At 45.5% G+C, this 23,729-nt stretch overlaps 1 protein-coding gene across 3 annotated transcripts in view; it reads left to right on the top strand.

The window, feature by feature from the left end:
• LOC115130459 (neuropilin-1a-like) overlaps positions 1-23,120 on the top strand; it is a 119,297-nt gene extending 96,177 nt beyond the window's left edge. For 2 of the 3 annotated variants that reach the window (XM_029661629.2, XM_029661632.2), the window contains 10 exons: positions 7,769-7,944; positions 8,260-8,415; positions 9,927-10,071; positions 16,508-16,615; positions 17,537-17,584; positions 19,094-19,237; positions 20,383-20,660; positions 20,934-21,030; positions 21,344-21,397; positions 21,703-23,120. In XM_029661629.2, the coding sequence (XP_029517489.1) occupies positions 7,769-7,944; positions 8,260-8,415; positions 9,927-10,071; positions 16,508-16,615; positions 17,537-17,584; positions 19,094-19,237; positions 20,383-20,660; positions 20,934-21,030; positions 21,344-21,397; positions 21,703-22,004 (1,508 nt within the window). In that variant the 3' untranslated portion in view covers positions 22,005-23,120. The remainder of the gene's footprint in view (positions 1-7,768; positions 7,945-8,259; positions 8,416-9,926; positions 10,072-16,507; positions 16,616-17,536; positions 17,585-19,093; positions 19,238-20,382; positions 20,661-20,933; positions 21,031-21,343; positions 21,398-21,702) is intronic. The other variant, XM_029661631.2, reaches the window with a different exon arrangement.
• The last annotated feature ends 609 nt before the right edge of the window (positions 23,121-23,729 follow it).

The following is a 23,729-nucleotide window of genomic DNA, read 5'->3' as shown; positions in this document are numbered from 1 at the left end:
ATCAAATGTCAATATGCCTTGTATACTGTTGTTCAGGTTAGTTATCATTGTTTTAGTTTACAATGGAGCCCCTAGTTCCACTCGTCATACCCCTGATACCTCCTTTGTCCCATCTCCCACACATGCAGTGACCTCGCCCATTACAACCAGCATGTCCAGAGATACAACCTCTCTCATCATCACCCAGTGCCTGGGCTTACCTCCGTTGTACCCGCACCCCCACCATACCCCTGTCTGAGCATTATGCCCTGAATATATTCTACCATGCCCAGAAATCTGCTCCTTTTATTCTCTGTCCCCAACGCTCTAGGCGACCAGTTTTGATAGCCTTTAGCCGCACCCTCATACTACTCCTCCTCTGTTCCGCGGGTGATGTGGAGGTAAACTCAGGCCCTGCATGTCCCCAGGCACCCTCATTTGTTGACTTCTGTGATCGAAAAAGCCTTGGTTTCATGCATGTCAACATCAGAAGCCTCCTCCCTAAGTTTGTTTTACTCACTGCTTTAGCACACTCTGCTAACCCTGATGTCCTTGTAGTGTCTGAATCCTGGCTCAGGAAGGCGACCAAAAATTCGGAGAGATTTCCATAGAACCAGGGGGAGGAGTTGCAGTCTATTGCAGAGAGCCTGCAAAGTAATGTCATACTTTCCAGGTTCATACCCAAACTATAACATTTTAAAAATCAAGATAGAACTGCCAAAGGGGGAGGAGTTGCAGTCCCATCTGCAGAGAGAGCCTGCAAAGTAATGTCATACTTTCCAGGTCCATACCCAAACAGTTCGAACTACTAATTTTAAAAAATTACTCTCCAGAAATAAGTCTCTCACTGTTGCCGCCTGCCTCATTGCCTGTATCCGCCCCCTCAGCTCCCAGCTGTGCCCTGGACACCATTTGTGAATTGACCTCCCCATCTAGCTTCAGAGTTTGTTCTGTTAGGTGACCTAAACTGTGATATGCTTAACACCCCGGCAGTCCTACAATCTAAGCTAGATGCCCTCATTCTCACACAAATCATCAAGGAACATTGTCGCAACCCCTATTTACCAGCCTGTTCAACCTCTCTTTCATATCGTCTGAGATCCCCAAGGATTGGAAAGCTGCCGCAGTCATCCCCCTCTTCAAAGGGGGAGACACCCTGGACCCAAACTGTTACAGACCTATATCCATCCTGCCCTGCCTATCTAAGGTCTTCGAAAGCCAAGTCAACAAACAGGTCACTGACCATCTCGAATCCCACCGTACCTTCTCCGCTGTGCAATCTGGTTTCCGAGCCGGTCACGGGTGCACCTCAGCCACGCTCAAGGTACTAAAAGATATCATAACCGCCATCGATAAAAGACAGTACTGTGCAGCCATCTTCATCGACCTTGCCAAGGCTTTCGACTCTGTCAATCACCATATTCTTATCGGCAGACTCAGTAGCCTCGATTTTTCTAATGACTGCCGTGCCTGGTTCACCAACTACTTTGCAGACAGAGTTCAGTGTGTCAAATCGGAAGGCATGCTGTCCAGTCTTCTGGCAGTCTCTATGGGGGTGCCACAGGGTTCAATTCTCGGGCCGACTCTTTTCTCTGTATATATCAATGATGTTGCTCTTGCTGCGGGCGATTCCCTGATCCACCTCTATGCAGACGACACCATTCTATATACTTCCGGCCCGTCCTTGGACACTGTGCTATCTAACCTCCAAACGAGCTTCAATGCCATACAACACTCCTTCCGCGGCCTCCAACTGCTCTTAAACGCTAGTAAAACCAAATGCATGCTTTTCAACCGTTCGCTGCCTGACTTGCATCACCACCCTGGATGGTTCCGACCTTGAATATGTGGACATCTATAAGTACCTAGGTGTCTGGCTAGACTGTAAACTCTCCTTCCAGACTCATATCAAACATCTCCAATCGAAAATCAAATCTAGAGTCGGCTTTCTATTCCGCAACAAAGCCTCCTTCACTCACCCCGCCAAACTTGCCCTAGTAAAACTGACTATCCTACCGATCCTCGACTTCGGCGATGTCATCTACAAAATAGCTTCCAACACTCTACTCAGCAAACTGGATGCAGTTTATCACAGTGCCATCCGTTTTGTCACTAAAGCACCTTATACCACCCACCACTGCGACTTGTATGCTCTAGTCGGCTGGCCCTCGCTACATATTCGTCGCCAGACCCACTGGCTCCAGGTCATCTACAAGTCCATGCTAGGTAAAGCTCCGCCTTATCTCAGTTCACTGGTCACGATGGCAACACTCACCCGTAGCACGCGCTCCAGCAGGTGTATCTCACTGATCATCCCTAAAGCCAACACTGGAACGAATTGCAGAAATCGCTGAAGTTGGAGACTTTTATCTCCCTCACCAACTTCAGACATCTGCTATCTGAGCAGCTAGCCGATCGCTGCAGCTGTGCTGTACATAGTCTATCGGTAAATGGCCCACCCATATTTACCTACCTCTTCCCCATACTGTTTTTATTTATTTACGTTTCTGCTCTTTTGCACACCAATATCTCTACCTGTACATGACCATCTGATGATTTATCACTCGAGTGTTAATCTGCAAAATTGTAATTATTCGCCTACCTCCTCATGCCTTTTGCACACAATGTATATAGACTCTCTTTTTTTTCTACTGTGTTATTGACTTGTTAATTGTTTACTCCATGTGTAACTCTGTGTTGTCTGTTCACACTGCTATGCTTTCTCTTGGCCAGGTCGCAGTTGCAAATGAGAACTTGTTCTCAACTAGCCTAACTGGTTAAATAAATTTAAAAAACAAATAAAACATCATAACTGGAACTGAACATCTTTTGTGCTGAAGATTGAGGGCAGCGTTGTATGCTAGCAACATACTGTTTGAAGAGGGAGTAGGGAGGATGAGGGAGTGGATACCATGATGAGAGAGTGGGGAGGTGGGTGAGATATTGTCAATACAATTGCATAATGGACTATATTTGATTTGTATGTGAACTGTATGTCAATTTGCAAATAAAAAAGGGGCTTGGCACTCAAGACTGGATATCATCAAAACCAAGATCAGGGCCAGGAGGGGTGAAATGGCTCGAGGCCTTCCAGCTCCTGCAGACCTACTGTACTTCATCCAATGTTGGTCTGCCTACATCACCCAAAAAATAATCATTGTTAAAATGTACAAAAATCTCCAGAATTTCTGCATTTGTGAGCTGTCTCTTTTTGAAAGACATGCTACAGCTTAGCCCACTAGCTACATAGGCTACATAAACAACAACAATGATCAGAGTGTCAGTTGACGTGATTGGCTGCCGGTGTGGTGATACTGATGATATGTCTCCACAGATTGTTTGTTTACATTGCAGGTTAGGATAATTAACGTGGCAAGTTAGGAACTAATGCAGAAGGTTAGGTGAATTAAAATAGGAGGTTAAGAGAATGAGGTTTAGCTTAGGAAAAGAGTTAGGGGCAAGGCTTAGCTACAGCACTAGTTGTCAACAACTTTGTCCCTGACACGACGACTAGATAAATCTGTTGTAGGCCTAGCTACTCCATCTAGCCACAACAGTAAAAATGTAAACAAATCATCAGCATCATAACAATGGCATGGGCCACTTGTATCAATAAATCACTATTAGAAAATGGTTTGTGTGGTAATCATTTCTTTATTTACTGTTTTATTCACGTTTTCAAGTACTGGTGACAAATCATGCATTCCAATTCTTGCATAGATTGTAATGGACACGTGTGTTAAATACTTTTTTGAAGGTTGTACTGGTTATGATAAGCTAAGCTATTTTCCAGCTATATGTGGATCCATGTTTGTTGACATCATTCAAAGCATTTTGGGTATCATGTAAACGTCTGTCAGACCAAAGATGTTATAGCAAAACGAGGTAAAGGGATTGTTCACTCATCTTTCCGGAAATGAGTGATGGGAAGTGAATGATGGTAGATGACACACCCCCTTCGCCTTCAACATGCATATTGCAAACAAACCCAACATAACTTGTCACCTCTTATCTTTGGTTGACAAAGAAAAATATTCTTGTCAGTTGCTAGCTAGCTAACTGCAGCTAATTCAGTCACGTCAAACATTGAACCTGGAATAACAGTACACTATTTGCATTTCAATTGGCATTTACTTGGATATGTCCATGATAATGACGTTTGTTGCATGATTTCGACTGGCTCAGAAAAAGTTTTTTGTCTGGGCACTGTTCACTCTGATAATACAGAGATCAAACTTCAAAAGGTCGTACAGGCAGACAGCGAGGTTTATAACCCCTAATGTACCAAACTAAATGCTTGGCTGGAAGCAAGGGGAAAATAATGTTCAAGTTGAGATAAATCAAACAGATGATTCGGACAGCAACATGAACAATTTATTCTTATTGAGGCGCAGTGATCATTTTCAAATTAGCAGGCATACAGTAGGTGTGTCTGTAATGGCCATTACAGCACGGCATGGAACGCTGCTCGTCCAATCGTCATCCAGTATCCAAACAACCAATCTTAAAATTAAGTGATAATGCTGGAGAAGCTGGTGTTTGAAAGATTAATCCTCCAAAAAATGGCTTCAAGGGCATTATCACTTTTATACAACGGATTACCAACATATTCAAATAATAATTGACATATTTTCATTAAACATTTTATTTGTATTAATTTACTCATACTATTTCATCCTTCCACAAGATATAGTCTAGACACAAATCTAGGGTTGCTACCCAACCCGGATGGTCGTTCGTTCTATCGGTTCGGTTGCTAGAGCTTTTTGTTTTGTATCTATGGACGCGACCCAGTCCTTCTGAGTGTTCCATTGCCATACTGGCTGGCAACGCTCTTATCCCTTGCTAGCTAGCTAGCTAGCCAACTACGGTCACGTCTGAAAGTGCAGCCAGAATAATGGCAAAGTAGTTACATTTGCATTTGTTTCTAGACACATTCATTTGGATGCATCCATAACAATAAGCTAATGAGGCACGATTTCGCCTGGCATAGAAAATGTGCTCACTCATCAGGACACTGTTGCTCAGAGGAGATAGCTGTGTTATTGGCTAGCACAATCACTTCAAACTGAAGCTGGAAAGACGGCAAACTAGCTGCACTTTGTTTCATTTGATCTTTTTTTCAAATGACATTTCTTTGTACATATCCATAAAAATTATGCCTGCTGATTCATGACTTCGACTGGTTGAGAAACATTGCCTGCCTGTCCGTCTAATCCCGACACGTTCATTAATATGGGACAACTGGAGATCGAATTTGAAACAATACTGCAAATGTCGGAGAGACAGCATGATTTATACAAATCTCCGCTGTTGAAAACGAAATGTTAGTCTAAAAGAAATGTGAGATAATGTCTAGATGCTTTTTATAGTGGAGATCAAGTTTATAAATTGCTTGGCTGGGCTGATGAGACAGTGGATTGCACAGTCAGAACAGAGTAAATAGGCATTTTAATGTCATAGACTTAGCCGATGGTAACTTGTGGAATAGACACCGGCTGGAATGCGGTTTATAACCAATCAGCATTCAGGATTAAACCCACCCGTTGTATAATTACTATGAGCTGAGAGTTGGCTAAATATAACCACTTGTGTTAGCTCACCCTACTCAGTTAGTGCTAAGAGTAATGTAGCCTACATTTTCCGATTTGGATGACAAAAGTGTTATGCAGTTGCTACTTCTGTGACTGTCTGAACATTGCATACAGAAATCACTCAAATGTATTTATAAAGCCCTTCTTCCATCAGCTGATGTCACAAAGTGCTGTACAGAAACCCAGCCTAAAACCCCAAACAGCAAGCAATGCAGGTGTAGAAGCACTAGGACAAGCTCCCTAGAAAGGCTAGGACAAGCTCCCTAGAAAGGCCAGAACCTAGGAAGAAATAAACGGTTCACATTGAGGACATAACCTTGTGAAGGCTGTGTTTGTGCAAAATGTTTCTGTGAAAAAAAACGGTGGTTTGCTCAAACGCTGACTGTTGCGTCAATCGTCACTAGACGTTCCAATGAAGTGTTTCTAATCACACCGGTTAGAGCGTATGTTGCAGGGACCACTGTAGAATGATCACACCCACGTGTTCATACATGTCAACAGGGTTTTTAACTGTTTTCAGTTCAGTCCAGTCCACCTGGCAATCCTATAATCACATACATTCAGAGAGAATCATCATTTAATGAGATTACTGACAGTATACAAATACTTTTCATGAGATACAAAAATGTGTCCCAATTTAAGCCCACAGAAAACCAGGGCCTTCAGGCTGTGTCTAATCACATCTGGTATTTGCACATGTGAGATGTGCCCTGCGGTCAGAGATACACAGCTACTTATTAACCTCATCCCTGCTGACTGCTTAGTTTCTGCTGTTCTGTTGGTAAATAAGCCCATGTGTGTGTTTAGCCAGAGAATTCTCCACTCAAACCCTGGGTTACCCTGCCCCTTACAGTGGTGTTCCACCACACACACACACACATATACACGGTCGGTGTGTCCGCCATGCGTGCCGTCCCAAACAATCTCCAACCAGACCGCTGAGGTGCATTAACAGCTCATTACAACAGTTTGGATGGCTCTGATCACCCAAACTTTCCAACCCCCTGGAACCCCCCCCCCCCAACTCTGTTTTATCCATCTACTTCAAAGAGCGAGAGTGCGAGCCATTGCACTGGAGTGCCTTAGCCTCCCTCTGACACAGGCACTATCAGAGATCACACTCATAGGGCTCTTGGCAGCTGACGAAAGGGAACCCTCAAATGGATGACAAATCTCCCAGTGAGCGTTTGGACCTGTCCCGAGGAACCATGGAGTTCTCTCTAATTTAATTTAGACTAGTTCATTCTCTGATTCGAACAGGAACAACATCAGATAACTATAAAGGCAGAGAGAGAGAGGACTGAAACGAAGCCTTTTTCTGTTGAGTTGGCAGAGTTATTCTGAGTTTAATACAGATGCAGACGTTCCAAAATGTATCTGCTTTTATCCCGTTCCCTGGGAGCAGATTGTAAGGATGATATTGGTTACTGCAGGTCACTGCAGAATCAGACGCTTTTGATGAAGTGGAAGGAAATGGAAGAGACGGCCAGCCAGGAGACAGACAAGCCAGCCAGCCTGTATGTGTGTTGGTTCTTTGACAGAACATTTCTGCCAGCAAACGAAACGGCGCAGCACAAAGTGAAATCGGTACTGGAAGCATGCAGCTAGGGCATATGAAACGTAGAATGAAAGGCAGAATGCACAAGGTTCTCAAGGGGGTGAAAATGAACTAACGCAGATTCAGGATGAAAGCTCTGAGAACAGAGGGCTAAATGAAAGCAGAGGTATAGAAAGACAAAAGGAAAGGGGGGGGGGAATGGGCATAGAGGGAGAGGGTTAGAGATGAAAGAAAATCCCAGAATGCATAGAGGTAGAAACGAACGCCGAAGGAGAGGATCATTTTAATTGGCTGCCGGGAGACAATCGCTGTGGGCAGAGACATTAGTATGCAAGACGTCAGGAGAGAGGTAGAGTGTGTGTGAGAGAGAGAGAGCGAGAGAGAAATGTCTAGAGAGGTGGATGCATCAGAGAAACTGTTTCTCACACCATCCCTATTCATCGCTATAACTCACTGTCTCAATCATTCACTTCATCCCCATCTTTCCCCCCTTAAAAACGTAAACCATGAAGAACAACTTTCTCTGGCTGCTGATACAAATAATTTATTGCTATATTTATATCCCAGCAGGTACTCTCTCAAATCACCTCTTGCTCAATGAAAGACTTCTGTTAACCCCTCTCTCTCCCTCTCTCAGAGTACCCATGTTCGGGCATGCTGGGCATGGTATCAGGTCTGATCACAGATGCCCAGATCACAGCTTCGTCCCACACTGACCGGAGCTGGGTTCCTGAGAACGCCCGCCTGCTGACCAGCCGCTCCGGGTGGACCCTGCTTCCCCAGCCCCAGCCCTTCACCTCAGAGTGGCTACAGGTTAGATCACCTACAATAATAGACTTTTCTTATATTTTTAATCGCTTTGTAATTAGAGAAAGGTTTGATGGTTATGAAATATTGGTTCATATACAGTAACATATCACAATACATTTTGGTTTTCAGTATATATTCTGCATTCACGTACAAAGAATTTGGCAAAATTTATGATGACATTGCAAATAAACAGTTTGGTAACGTTTTACTTAAGGCATGCAGGTATAATGCATTATGATTCTGTCATAATGCATTATAAGACTTGTCATGCATGTCTATGAACTGCTTATGAGGTGTTTCATCTCCATTCATCTGCAGGTGGATCTGGGGGAGGAGAAGCTGGTGAGAGGACTCATCATCCAGGGAGGGAAATACAGAGAGAACAAGGTTTTCATGAAGAAGTTCAGACTGGGATACAGTAACAATGAATCTGATTGGAAGATGGTCCAGGACGCTAACGGCAACAAGCCAAAGGTGAGAGAAAGGACGGTTTTGATTGGTTGTTTGTTTGTTTGTTTGTTTGTTGTGTTTACCGTGTTGAGGAGTTGACAAAAAAATAGGGTTTGGTTGACTAACTAATGGAAAATGATCTTAATATTTTCAACTGAAAACCATCCACAGACATACAGTGACATTGATACAGGTAATAATCCCTGTCCTGTGGCCGAATCCATTTGGGTAGTACTCTATAGCACATTTGTATAACCACCTGTAATGCTTCTCCTAGTCCTATGCTGCCTAGCGTCTTTGCTCTTAATATTCTACTGGTGTTGCTCAAGCATTTCAGTGGAATTATGCTCTCCTCAAGAGAGAGGAGAGGTGAGAAGAGGCAGGAGAGCTGAGAGAGAGCATGTGACACGCAGAAACCACCCCAGATGTATCTGCAGGCCTTGATATGCTTTGTGCGTGTCACACACACACATACCTCTCCAGGAAGCACCGCTACAGCCCATCCCCAATTACAACCTCCTTTGACAGGATACAAATGTGTTCCAGATGGCCTGATGGTTGATTTATGAAGGAGTGAGAGGCTCGATATCCTCCTGTCCTACGTATCACTCCTTTCTCTTCCTCTCTCTTTCCGTCTCTCCCTTTTTTGCTAAAAACCTCCGAGCATCAAAGACAGACAAGACTTGTTCCTGTGTTAAAGGCCATTAATCCACTGCACTCCACCACTCTCCTCTCCTATACTCTCCTCTCCTCTCCTATACTCTCCTCTCCTCTCCTATACTGTCCTCTCCTCTACGTCTACCTCTGTTATTCCCAAAGTGAATCCCCCTTTCTTTCAGAAGATAACTTCAGAGGCTGAGCGGAGACAGAATCAAACCTCTCCTTTCCTCTATCGTACCTCATCTCTACGTTATTACCAACTAAAGGGCCCCTAGCCTCTCTCTTTATCAGAGCCTGAGCAGAGACAGAGAGAGCCGAGTCTGTCTTTGACCTCTGTGTCCTGCTGGGTGGCTGGTGCTAGTTGTAGCCACCGGGCTCTTGTTTGCAGTCCCACTGACAGCACTTTAGATGTCAGCCAGAGGAATGGGTCAACGTTCCATTGTTTTCTCCCCCCTCTCAGCCTTGCTAAAGCCCTGCTCCTTTTCAGAAGGAAGGAATAAGCCTGCTTTCGTGCCTCTGATAGGAGAGATATCAGACAGAGCAATGACATTATCAGACAGTAATATTGCGCGCTCTCTCTCTCTCTCTTTGTATCTCTCTCTGAATGTCTCTGTCTCGTTTTATATCTCTCTTGCTTTGTATGCACAGTAGCTAAATGGTGCCAATAAAGGATTTCTAAAAATAACAATAGATCTCTCTACCTCGCTCTACATTTAACATTTACATTTACATTTAAGTCATTTAGCAGACGCTCTTATCCAGAGCGACTTACAAATTGGTGCTTTCACCTTATGACATCCAGTGGAACAGCCACTTTACAATAGTGCATCTAGGTCTTACTACCTCTGTCTCTCTCTCTTTGTCTCTCTCCACAGATTTTTGAGGGGAATCAGAACTACGATACACCAGAGCTGAGGACCGTGGAGCCCTTGCTGACACGCTACGTCAGGGTCTACCCAGAGAGGTCCACCCCTGCTGGAATGGGCCTCCGACTCGAGCTCCTGGGCTGTGAGATTGAAGGTAGGCCTCAAATGGAATCCTACACACACGCATTTTAATTGTAGACACACACACACAACACACAGACACACAGGCACACACACAGACACACATAGTCCATCTTCTATCATCTGTGTGATGACAGTTTTAGAGCTGAATGCATGGTGTTTGTCGAGGTGGTGTTTGAATGTATGGTGCTTGTCCTAGGCACAAAAGGCAACACTATCTCCCTGAGAGGGACAGTTGTCTTGTCTCCATGTGTGCTGCATAAAAGTTATTCCTGAAGAAAGACCACTCATGCACATTGCACATGGGATCAAATGAAACCCCACCTGGCCTGAGGATTACTGCAAGCCCCTTCTAGTCCCGGTTCCATCTCTGGGGCCTCTCTCCCACCCTTCCCTCCCCCCTCTGCCCCTCTCTCTCGCTTTCTATCTCTTTCTTTCTCCCCCCCCCTTTCTCTCTTTCTCTCACCTCCTTTACTTTATCTCTCTTCCCTTTCTCTACCCCCCCCCACTGAAAGCTAATTTAGACTAGAACCAGCTCAGCTATAAGAACATGTTCTGCCAGGCCTAAGTGGATGTACATATTGGATTTCAGGGAGGCTGTATGGAGCGCAGCCCTGTGTAAGACATGGAGTCCCACTGGGGGCTTTAGAGGGATGATAATGCTTGTTTTCACTATTAATGCTACCACACACTCGAACACACACACATATGCTCTCTCTCTCACACACATACACTCACACACATACACTAGTGATGCACGGGTTGACTCATAACCTTCAGTCCCCGAGGTTATATCCGCGGGGCGGACGGGTTTAGCGTCATCAAATATTGTGTGGCTGAAGGGCAGGGGGGTGGCGGACGGGTAAAATAAAGAGAAAACAATACCTTAAAAAAATCTGTGTGCAATTTATATAGGCTACATTGAGGTTATTCTTTCATTATTTTAGGCTATCTTGTCATGCCCTGATTTGTTTCACCTGTCTTTGTAATTGTCTCCACCCCCTTCAAGTGTCGCCCATCTTCCCTATTATCCCCTGTGTATTTATACCTGTGTTCTCTGTTCGTCTGTTGCCAGTTCGTCTTGTTTGTCAAGATTACCAGCGTTTGTCCTGTCAGCTCCTGTCTTTTCCCAGACTCTCTTGGTAACTCAGTAACCCAGTTGCTAGCAGCGCCATCTCATCGGCCACTCCACCTTCTCGGAATTGTTAGCTAGATTACTTGTTGGTTATTACTGCATTGTCGGAACTAGAAGCACAAGCATTTCGCTACACTCGCACTAACATCTGCTAACCATGTGTATGTGACAAATAACATTTGATTTGATTTGATTTGACTACCGTGGACTCATCAACATTATGCTTAAGAACCGCTACCCGCTACCCCTCATCTCCTCGGCCTCCGAGCCGCTCCAGGGTGCCACTGTGTTTCCAAGCTGGATCTACAGAACGCCTACCACCTGGTGCGGATCCAAGAGGGGGAAGAGTGGAAGACCGCCTTCAACACGCCTAGTGACCACTACGAGTATCTGGTCATGCCCTTTGGCCTCACCAATGCCCCTGCTGTGTTCCAGGCTCTGGTGAATGATGTTCTTTGACATGTTGAACCGGTTCGTCTTCGTCTTCATCTTCTCCCACTCTCCTCAAGAACACGTGCTCCACATCCGGCAGGTCCTTCAACGCCTTCTGGAGAATCCGCTGTTTGTGAAGGCGGAGAGGTGTGAGTTCCATCGCTCCACCATCCTCTTTCTGGGTTACATCATCTCTGCTTGGAGTGTCCAGATCGATCCCAGGAAGGTGAGAGTAGTGATGGATTGGCCTTAGCCCACGTCCAGGGTGAAGCTGCAACATTTCCTGGGGTTTGCCAAATTTCTTTCACCGCTTTATCCGGGGTTACAGCACCCTGGCTTCACCATTACTCACCACTCCCAAGGTTCCGTTCACGTGGTCTCCAGCTGCTGACCGGGCATTCCGGGACCTCATACATTGCTACACCACAGCTCCCATCCTGGTTCATCCGGACCCATCTCATCAGTTCGTGGTGGAAGCCAAAGCCTCGGACGTCGGAGTGGGGGCTGTCCTGTCCCAGCGTTCTGCCCTTCATCTCAAGCTACATCCCTGCGCCTTTTTCTCCCATTGCCTCAACACCACAGAAAGGAACTATGATGTGGGGAATCGGGAGCTTCTTGCGGTGAAGATGGAGGAATGGAGGCACTGGCTGGAGGGGCGGAACATCCGTTCATCGTGAGGACTGACCACAAGAACCTGCAGTATTTCCGCACCGCCAAGTGCCTCGACTCCAGGCAAGCCATATGGGCCCTGCTGTTCACACGGTTCAACTTCTCTCTCTCATTCCCGCTGGGATCCAAGAATGTCAAGCCGGATGCACTGTCGCACCGCTATAGCCCCACGACTACTACCCTGGAACCGAGACCACCATCCCACCTCATGCCTGGCGACGGCACTCAGCTGGGGAATAGGGAAAGCAGGTCCGTGAGGCACAGCATTCCCAGCCAAACCCCGGGGGAGGCACTGATAACCGGATGTTCATTCCCAACACCGTCCGCTCTGCAGTCCTGGAGTGGGCCCACTCCTCCAGGCTGGCCTGTCACCCGGGCGCTCGTCGGACCCTGGCCTTTGTGCGACAGCGCTTTTGGTGGCCTTCCATGGTCCTGGACGTGTCCTCATTCATCGCCATTTGCACAGTTTGTACACAGAACATGACTCCTTGGCAAGCTCTGGCTGGTCTTCTCCAATCTCTGCCTGTCCCTCACCGTCCCTGGTCTCACATCTCCCGGGACTTTGTCACAGGTCTTCACCCATCCGATGGCAACACTGTCATCCTGACCATGGTGGATCGGTTCTCCAAAGGCCGCCCACTTCATTCCTCTTCCCAAATGACCCTCTGCCAAAGAAACGGCCCAGCTCATGGTGCAGCACATCTTCCGGATCCATGGACTGCCCGTGGACATGGTCTCCGACCGGGGTCCTCATTTCTCGTCCCAGTTCAGGAAAGTGTTCTGCATCCTCATTGGGTCGTCGGCCAGCCTGTCCTCCGGGTTCCACCCCAGTCCAACAGCCAATCTGAGCAAGCCAACCAGGACCCCGAGACCACCCTGCACTGCCTGGTCTCTGCCAACCCCACCCCCTGGATCCAGCAGCTTGTATGGGTCAAATATGCCTGCAACACCCTTCCTTTCTCTGCCACAGGCCTATCTCCCTTTGAGTGTTCCCTGGGGTATCAGCCCCCACACTTCCCTGAGCAGGAAGAGGAGGCCGGGATACCTTCTGCCGCTGTCGTCTTACCTGGAGGAGAGCCCGGTCGGCCCTCCTCAAGACCACCTCCAGGTGTCGATGACAAGCGGATCGCCATCGGACCCCGGCTTCCCGGTTTCATCTCAGGCAGAAGATATGGCTCTTCATCCGCTATCTTCCCCTCCGGGTGGAGTCTCGCAAACTGTCCCCGGTTTACCGGCCCTTTCCCCATCTCCAAGGTATGGCTCTCCACCCGGGATCTGCCCCTCTGCTGTTCGTCTTCTGTTGCCCCGTACCCTTCGTATACACCCCACCTTTCATGTGTCCCGTATCAAGATTGTGTCTCACAGCCCCTTGTCTTCCATTTCCAGGCCCACCCCTCCTCCCCGTGTCACTGATGGCCATTCCGCGTACACAGTGAGACGCTTCCTGAGGGTTCGACCACGGGGCAGGGGTTTCCAATACCTGGTTGACTGGGAGGGTTATGGCCTGGAGGAGAGGTGTTGGGTCCCTGCTAGAGACATTCTGGACCCAGCCCTCATCGCCAACTTCCACCGCCGGCACCCCGGTCAACCAGGTATGCGCCCAGGTAGGACGCCAGGTGGCACTACTAAAGGGGAGGGTGGGGGGGTACTGTCACTCCTGTCTTTTCCCAGCCTCTCTTTTTCTCGCCCTCCTGGTTTTTTACCCTTGCCTGTCCTGACCCAGAACCCGCCCGCCTGTTCACTCTGCCTGCCCCTGACCCTGACTGCCGTCCTGTACCTTTCCCCCATCTGGATTTCAGAACTCTGCCTGACCTGACCCTGCCTGCCGTTCTGTACCTTTGCCTCTGTTGCTGTAATCAACATTGTTACTTCGACACGGTCTGCATCTGGGTCTTACCTTATCCTGATATATCTGGTATTAGAAAAAGTTACCGTCAATCCAAGGAGGCAAAAAGGATATTGTAGAAGTTTAATTCAATACGAAAGAAGCTGCGAAAGGAGAGTTAAAAATAAAAAGATGGGAAGGCCAGAAAAGTAATGTTTGGAAAAGATTTGGTGAAGTGGTAAAGAGGATAACAGCAGTGCCAGCTATGTTATGTTTGATGATTGAGAGGCGCTTTACAAATTTGACAGTTTGCAAGACGGGACTTCAAATAGACATATGGCTTGTCAAGGGAACTGTAGCCTAATGTTTAGATGGGTTAAATGGGAACTGAAATCTGGACACTGACCGTGGTTCTATAACCTCTCACATAGTTAATATTAATTAAGGCTCCTGCAGAATTAAGCATTTCTTCAGTTAAATGATAAGCAAAATTTGGACGTTGGAACAGAAGTATTATTGATTTATTTCTGCATCTTGAGAGAATGCAATGCTCAGTTAGATACCATCTGTAGAGGTTCTGTCTTCATAATAAAAGCATCATAAAAGCTGATAGTGTTTCAACCACATAAAATATGCATCGAAGCCGAACTGGAATCTTGTTTTTTACCCTTACAACTGGTAAAACTGATGTCATTTGGACATTTTTCATAAGAAAATCTTTCCCGTTTCTTCTTGGCTATTGTATTTTCTCCCCAGTCCCTAAACGTCTTGGCTCCGTGACAGATGACAGAGAACTTTAACGATGTCAACTAGATTGAAGTATTAATTCTATCGCTCTTATTGCATTATTCTGGTTAGCAAGGGTTTATTTATGTAACGGCTTTCTTTATGTGAAAGAGAGGCGGACCAAAGCGCAGCGTGGTTATTTTGATTCATGTTTTAATAAATCACTTCACATGAACAAACTAACAAAAACAAGAAACGTGAAAACCCAAAACAGTCCTATCTGGTGCAAACACAGAGACAGGAACAATCACCCACAAACACACAGTGAAACCCAGGCTACCTAAGTATGATTCTCAATCAGAGACAACTAATGACACCTGCCTCTGATTGAGAACCATACTAGGCCGAAACATAGAAATACCCAAATCATAGAAAAACAAACATAGACTGTCCACCCCAACTCACTCCCTGACCATACTAAATACAGACAAAACAAAGGTCAGAACGTGACAATTTAGTCTTCTATGGCAACATATGATGACAGAAGAGAAGCTGCATGTATGTAATTATAGACAAGTTGACCAACAAATAGCCTACCAAAATGTCGGAAACTATAAGCAGAAACATATCTAAATCAGGCACCCCCATCAAAAAAAAATTCTGCCGTCTTTGAATAGCCTATAGCGCATTTTCTATATTTGCAGGTTAGGGTTGGGTGCAGGCCTCATATTTTCACTTTATCTCATATAGTTGGGCAGTTGCGAATGGGTTATTAGCTGACCTGTGCACCACTTGCACACACACACACACACAGGTGCTAATACCAGCTAGGAGACAATGAGTGGTGGTATGTAAGCTAAACCCGAGTTAGTAAAACCTAATTCAAATTTTTCTATGGAAGTCTCCAACTAGAACACTGAACCTGTCAATGACCTCTTCACCCTGAGTCTGACAGAGGTTGAACTCACTCATATTTCATCTAGCAGAGGGCGAGGGAAATTATAGATTACACTTGCACCATTTCCTCTCCCTCTCTCCCCTTCGGCCTCTCTGCCTCTCGCGCTCTCTCACTTTCACTCCCTCCCTCCAGGGGAAGCCCTCATTACTCAGTCAGGGTAAACACATCCAGGCTGTGTGTTAGCAGAGTGTGGAACAGAGCTGGGGCCGTGCCCACATCCAACAAGGCCAGCGGGCCCTAATGATAGACCAGGGTGGGGCCCAGTCTTCAGCCCAATCCCAGGCCCTATGCATCTCCTATCCAGCCTAAACCCAAACCTAAACTGCGTCCCAAATGGCACCCTATTCCCTATAAAGTTCACAACTTTTGATGAGAGGCCTATTGGCTCTGGTCAAAAGTATTGCAAGACATGGGGAATAGGGTACCATTTGGGGGACACACCTCAACCTAAAGCCTAAGCATCCACCATGCACCATCCAAAATATATATTTATACATCCCTCTGCATCCTCATAAAAGGAGGGCTGCTAATAGCTCAGTGATTGAATCCCAGTTTCGTGACACTGGCACGGCCTGCCTTGTATATGTTTGTATTATGTGTGTGTATGTGCGTGTGGTACCGCAAACCATAAAGGAGCAGCTGATTGCAAGTTTAACATGTGTCCTCTCTCACTCTCTTGCCCTCTCTCTCCCTCTGCTCCGCAGCTCCCACTCCCCTCCCCACCACACTGGCATCCACAACTCCGTCAGATGAGTGTGATGATGACCAGGCCAGCTGCCACAGTGGAACAGGTGATGACTACGATGTGACAGGTGCTAACATCACTCTCATGAGACTGCTATCTCACCTACCCCTCTACCCCTACTCTCGCTATATAATAACCTGGCATACACACATACACACACAGACAGACAGACAGACAGCCTTGTTCTCTTTCTAGCCTGACCTCTTTCCCTACTAACCTAATTATAGCCTGCCTTACTCCCCCTGCCTTCAACCTTGCTATACCTTGCTGTTCCTTATGGATACCTCCCAAATGGCACCCTGTTCCCTTCATAGTGCATTTAATTTGGCCAGGGCCCCTAGGGCTGTGGTCAGAAGTATGTCAACATATAGGGACTAGGGTGCCATTTTGGACTCAGGCATAGAGTTATCTTTATGGCTATTCCTCCCATTTTAAAGCAGCAGTCTCCAGCCATCAGTGATGTGCATGGCACTCTCAGTTACTCTGGTTCTCTCCCTCCTGGCCCTATATGTCGTGAAAGAGGGAGTGTGGAAATGTTTGGTATGAGTTAAGAGAGATAGGATAGAGGGCATATGTTTGAACCAGAATAAAGGAGGAATGTGTATGACCCTTATCCTTCTGTCAGCAAGGCTCCTCTTTAACTATAGCCTCAACACAGACGAGTGTCAGCAAAAGAGGGAAGCTAGCTCGGCTAACTGAGCTACATTGTGTTCTGAGCTAGAGGAAGCTAGGCTAACTGTGCTACACTGTTATGCGTTACCACTAGGCTAACTGTACTCTGTAACTCAGTTTGTTGAGCATGGCGCTTGTAACATCAGGGTAGTGGGTTTGATTCCCGGGACCACCCATATGTAGAATGTATGAACGCATGACTGTAAGTCGCTTTAGAGAAAAGCATCTGCTAAATGGCATATCTATATATATATATATCATTGTTATGTGTTACGGCTAGACTAACTGTCCTGCCACTGTGTTGTTGTTCTGACAGGTGGGACCACAGCGCCAGAGGGCAAGACAGAGGTGGACACCATCCCAGGTTAGGATCCATTGTATTATCAATGTACTGTATACAAGACTCTTGTGACTGTATGTGTTTGAGGGGCTTTGAATGCATGTGTGAGCATGTGAGGTTAATTCGTGTGTGGGTAGATATAGTTTTTTCCAGCAGACTATTTAAGAAAAATGTGTTCTCTAGTGTTCCTCAGAACTGTTGGGCTGCTCATTTTACGGGTAACTTTTCAGAATCCCTGCTTCAGTCCTCCCTAGAATGGAAAAAAACAAAAAGCCCTCTTAATTGGGAACGGAAAAATGTGTCTCTGTGCCTGAAATGTGGTTCCACATGAGAATTCCATGCTTTGTGTTTAATGGGTAAATATATTCTGGTGCCTGCAGAAACTAGTTAAAACCCAGAGATTATTAAAGGGAATATTGGCTCAAATGTTTTATTCTTTGGTGAGCTGGGGCCTTAGTGCCCAACGTACACAGACACACAGGGCTTCTGAAGCATTGCTGACATTCTAAACATATCTCTGTTGTGCTGCTTCTTTGGAAGTCTCTTTCTTTATCCAATTTCATAACAAAACGAGGCTCCCCATCGACCCGCTCTCACACACGTGTGTGTGTGTGTGTGTGTGTGTGTGTGTGTGTGTGTGTGTGTGTGTGTGTGTGTGTGTGTGTGTGTGTGTGTGTGTGTGTGTGTGTGTCCGTAGAGGGATTGTGTGTCAGGAATGCAAGTCCTTTCTATTAGCCATATCTGCCTTTAGAGTCCAACGGGGCTCTGCTCTGCTCATTATAAAGACCTCACACTGGGCTAACACTAGTTGAGTCAATGTCGTTTCCACATCATTTCAATGGAATTACGTTGAACCAACCTAGAATAGACATTGAATTGACGTCTGTGCCCAATGGGCTCTCTCTCAGCAGGCTGTTGTAAAGGAAAACACACACACAAGCTCTCTGTCTCTCTCTCTGTCTCTCTCCTCTCACCTGCTATGTATCCCTTTACTGTCATTGTACACTTTCTTTTATGAACCCATATCACGTTCACAGGCCCTTTAATTAAAATAGATGATTAACTGGATTTATTCAATCTCCCTCCTTGAAAAGTCTGCATGGAGTCTCTTCACTCCTACCACCACCACCCTATTCTGTCAAGAATGTACCATCCTCTAATTCTCTCTCCCTTTCTCATAGTTTTTTGTATCTACCCTTTCCTCTGAAATTTGAGTTTCAGAGTTCTCTGCTGCCCTCTAGTGGTTTACCTAAATATTCCACCTCCACAAGACTCACTGTTTCTCGTCGAGTGGACCCTCAGGTCAACACAAATACTCTTGGAGTATATCTCTCAGTACCATATTAAAACAATGGTCTATTTCAACCAGTCGGTGTTCTTACCCTGACCCCTGTCACACCACAGATTACCTTTTTTAAAAAAAAATTTTTTTATTGTCCAGGACAAGGCTTTATCTGTGTCCAGGAAACCGCTCCTATTTATATGCATCTCTATGAGACATAACTGACCTGTGATCTGTCCCCCTGTCTGCAGCGTTCCTGTGGTTTGCATGTGACTTTGGCTGGGCCAACGACCCCTCGTTTTGCGGCTGGACCTCAGTGGACAGCGACTTCAGATGGCAGATACAGTCCAGCGGCACGCCCACGCTCAACACCGGACCCAACATGGACCACACAGGTACAGACACAACAACAACAACAGAAGCTAATGATAACAGTATACGTCATTTATGTCCAGTGTAAAAACTGTCAAAACCAAGAGTTGTCATTAGATGATTTGTTTCCCCACCACTACTTTAGATGTCATCACCTACCCCTTTTCTCATGGGCTATTCCAACTTTATCATTTCCCTCTTCAGGCGGATCCGGTAACTTCATCTACACCCTTTTCTCATGGGCTATTCCAATTTTATCATTTCCCTCTTCAGGCGGATCCGGTAACTTCATCTACACCCTTTTCTCATGGCCTATTCCAACTTTATCATTTCCCTCTTCAGGCGGATCCGGTAACTTCATCTACACCCTTTTCTCATGGGCTATTCCAACTTTATCATTTCCCTCTTCAGGCGGATCCGGTAACTTCATCTACACCCTTTTCTCATGGGCTATTCCAACTTTATCATTTCCCTCTTCAGGCGGATCCGGTAACTTCATCTACACCCTTTTCTCATGGGCTATTCCAATTTTATCATTTCCCTCTTCAGGCGGATCCGGTAACTTCATCTACACCCTTTTCTCATGGGCTATTCCAACTTTATCATTTCCTCTTCAGGCGGATCCGGTAACTTCATCTACACCCTTTTCTCATGGGCTATTCCAACTTTATCATTTCCCTCTTCAGGCGGATCCGGTAACTTCATCTACACCCTTTTCTCATGGGCTATTCCTACTTTATCATTTCCCTCTTCAGGCGGATCCGGTAACTTCATCTACACCCTTTTCTCATGGGCTATTCCAACTTTATCATTTCCCTCTTCAGGCGGATCCGGTAACTTCATCTACACCCTTTTCTCATGGGCTATTCCAACTTTATCATTTCCCTCTTCAGGCGGATCCGGTAACTTCATCTACACCCTTTTCTCATGGGCTATTCCAACTTTATCATTTCCTCTTCAGGCGGATCCGGTAACTTCATCTACACCCTTTTCTCATGGGCTATTCCAACTTTATCATTTCCCTCTTCAGGCGGATCCGGTAACTTCATCTACACCCTTTTCTCATGGGCTATTCCTACTTTATCATTTCCCTCTTCGGACGGATCAGGTAACTTCATCTACACCCTTTTCTCATGGGCTATTCCTACTTTATCATTTCCCTCTTCAGGCGGATCCGGTAACTTCATCTACACCCTAGCGACGGGCTCCCAGGAAACGGAGGTTGCTAGGCTGGTCAGTCCGGTGGTGACAGTTGGTCAGTCTGACCTGTGCGTGTCGTTCTGGTACCACATGTTTGGCTCGCACATTGGCACGTTGCACATCAAACAGAGGAAGGAGACGGTCGATGGCATTGCTGACATACTACTGTGGACCGTCAGCGGTCACCAGGGCAACCGCTGGAGAGAGGGACGCGTGCTAGTACCACACTCCAGTAAACCCTACCAGGTATGGTATGGAGAGAGAGTGTCCATACACTGAACTATAAGCTTGGACAGATCAATGTAGCATCATATACATTAAATGTGTGAATTGTATGTGTGAATTGTATAAATACATTGTTTGAATTGCAGTGCCAGTTTTGTCTGTTTTATTAGTGCTACTTGGTGATTGGCGTAGTGATAAAGTTAGAATTGTGAAATTAGTTGCTGAGAGGTTGCTCAAGGGTTGTTAAATACATTTTTTATTTTTTTATTATAACAATTGTTCTCTCTCTCCCAGGTGGTGATTGAAGGGTTTGTGGAGAGGAAGAGTTGGGGTGACATTGCTGTGGATGATATCAAGATCCTGGACAATCTGAACATGGCTGACTGCAAGGGTGACTGTTACTTCGCTACATTGATCTTTTGAGCTGGATTTGAACCAGTGACCTAAGGACACCAGTGTTGACAGGCCTGACCTTTAGCGCCAGTTTCCCAGACACAGATTAAGCAACGTTCTGGACAAAAAAAATGTAACTCAATGGAGATTCGCTATTGAACATGCTTTTTTTTGTCCATGGCTAGGCATAATCTGTGTCTGGGAAACTGTCCCTCTATGGCATGTTCAATGTAAAGAGTGATGGTGATTTTTTTACTATTGTGCTGGAGGGAAGTGCTTTTGTAACTGACTCGTCCTATCATTTTCAACAGATCCTGATGTTCCTACAGAGCCCATGCTGCCTGAAGACCGATTTAATGAAATGAGTATGTCACCATATTACATATTAATACACAACGTCTATGGGGTTGAGTGTTGTAAAACAGAGTAACATACATATGATGACATGTGTTAGCAATGCAGTAGATTTCACTAATACGTCTGCTCCCCCTCTACCTCTCTCTCTTTACTCTGTAACACAAAGCTTAGGGATTCAGTGTTGGAAAGATAATAACAATCATTGTCCAAACATATGTAACAGCTATCTACAAAGCTGTAGATTACCATGAATACTGGGATGGTTGAAAATGAGATGAGGGTCTACTCACCCTCTTCTTCTTCTCTCCTGTAGTTGTGGACATCACAGACTTCCCTGACATGATGGAGAACAATGAGATCCTCAACGGTGTCAGTGGCGGGGCAGGCAACATGCTGCAGACACTGGACCCCATCCTCATCACCATCATCGCTATGAGTGCCCTGGGGGTCTTCCTGGGGGCCATCTGTGGGGTCGTCCTCTACTGTGCCTGCTCACATGGCCACATGTCAGACAGGAACTTATCCGCTCTGGAGAACTATAACTTTGAGCTGGTGGACGGAGTCAAGCTAAAGAAAGACAAACTCAACTCACAGAATTCATACACAGAGGCGTGAGCGGGAAGGGGGAAGTGAGATGTGTGTGTGTGGGGAGTGTAGCATTTTGTGCGTGTGCACAAGACTGTAGGCATAGCCAAGACTCAATGTGTGGCTGGGGCTAAAGGAACTGCTGGAGGCCTCTCATTGGAGGAGGCCCAGGTTTAGGAACCAATGGGAGGTTGTGATTGAGCCATTGCTTTTCTCAGGAGCTGCAGTAATGGGAACCTACCAGTAGGAGACACTGTGTACAAATTTAAATACAGGAGGAAAAAATATGTACAGATGATTAGATTATTATTTAAATTGTTCTATTTGATTTTCATTCATTTTTACAATCGGATGCTGGTGTTGAGACCAATTTAATTATCAATGTTTAAAGTATTTATCATATTCTGTGAGGAAGAAACATTTTTGTTATTATAATTATTTTAAATCAAAGTAATGTTTGTGTTGAAGGAGAAGTATCAAAACCCAAAATTAACCATAACTGACAATATTGTTGGTCATACTGCACCATGGTGGAGTAGCAGCAGGGTGTGCCCTCTGCCCCCCTGACCTCTGCCCCTGTCTACAGGTGTGGGTCAGAGGTTAAAGGTAAAGGTTGCACCCCTTGGCAGTAGATGGTTCTGAGTGCCTTTAATACATATTTGTTGGCTTCCTTGTTGATTTTGGAGATTTTACATCTCTTACGTTCTGACCACGTTGTGACATCTGAAGCAGGGGCTTTAAATGAGCTAATAATCAAGTCTGCAAAACAGGATCCAATCCCTCCATGGCACTTTTCTCTCTCTCTGTCCCAGACCCACATAATAATTGTATATACGTTTTAATATATTTGAATTATTTTAAAGAAGAAAAAATTGAAAAAAAGCTGCAGTATCCCTTTTTCCAATGGGTTGTGTGTTGTAAATACAATCATCTGCCTGTTGTTGTGAAGAGTGAAGTATTTTGGTTTAATGGTTTCATTTCGAGTAGGCTCTGTGTGCTGTGTAAAGATAGGCCAGTGCACATTCAAAGAATACATTTTCTTGTTCTACATCTTCTAGATGCAATCCACTTCACGGCACCATGGGGAGGACGAAGAAGTTACTGTAAACAGAAAAGGAAAAAATAAAAACAGTTGTATTCATGTTACTAACTTCTATACACTAATTAACATATGGCAGCCACACACCCCATATCCTTCTGTGGTCACAGGGTCTATCATCTCTCATATCAACTGCAGCAGTGGAAGAAGATATGTATAATGTCTGCCAGCATACCAAAAAAACTATTGCTTTAGCTTCATGGGGTTGACCAGTGGCTTGTTATTTCCAGCTACATACATCTGTGGATTGTCATACAAAAAAGTGCTAACTTTTACGACCATGCACTTCGTTATCCAACATCTTAATCCTCACTAGTGAGATATACTGAGGGGTGGAGGATTACATATACTGGGGTGTATCAATGGTGCTATCGCGTTCACACTGCAGACTAGATGCTCATAATCATAACAATAACACAGTTTGGATTGTATTGTCACATTCTGTACCCTACTACAAAATAGTCGCGCCGTAAGGTTTATGTGTAACAGCTATACGCTGTGATGTCAGGGCTGATTTCATTAGGAAGGGACGCTGGTACAGAGCTAAGGGGTTGAGTGATGTCATCAAGCATGGCGAATCAGGCCACTTGCCCTGTTGTCATTACCAAAGGATGATTGGATACCTCTTCTACTGGGGGAGGGGTTTGTTATCAACA

The sequence above is a fragment of the Oncorhynchus nerka genome, linkage group LG6, assembly GCF_034236695.1.
Source record: "Oncorhynchus nerka isolate Pitt River linkage group LG6, Oner_Uvic_2.0, whole genome shotgun sequence".
NCBI lineage: Eukaryota > Metazoa > Chordata > Actinopteri > Salmoniformes > Salmonidae > Oncorhynchus > Oncorhynchus nerka.
Note: the sequence above shows the minus strand (reverse complement) of the source record. Positions and strands in the feature narration are given on the sequence as shown.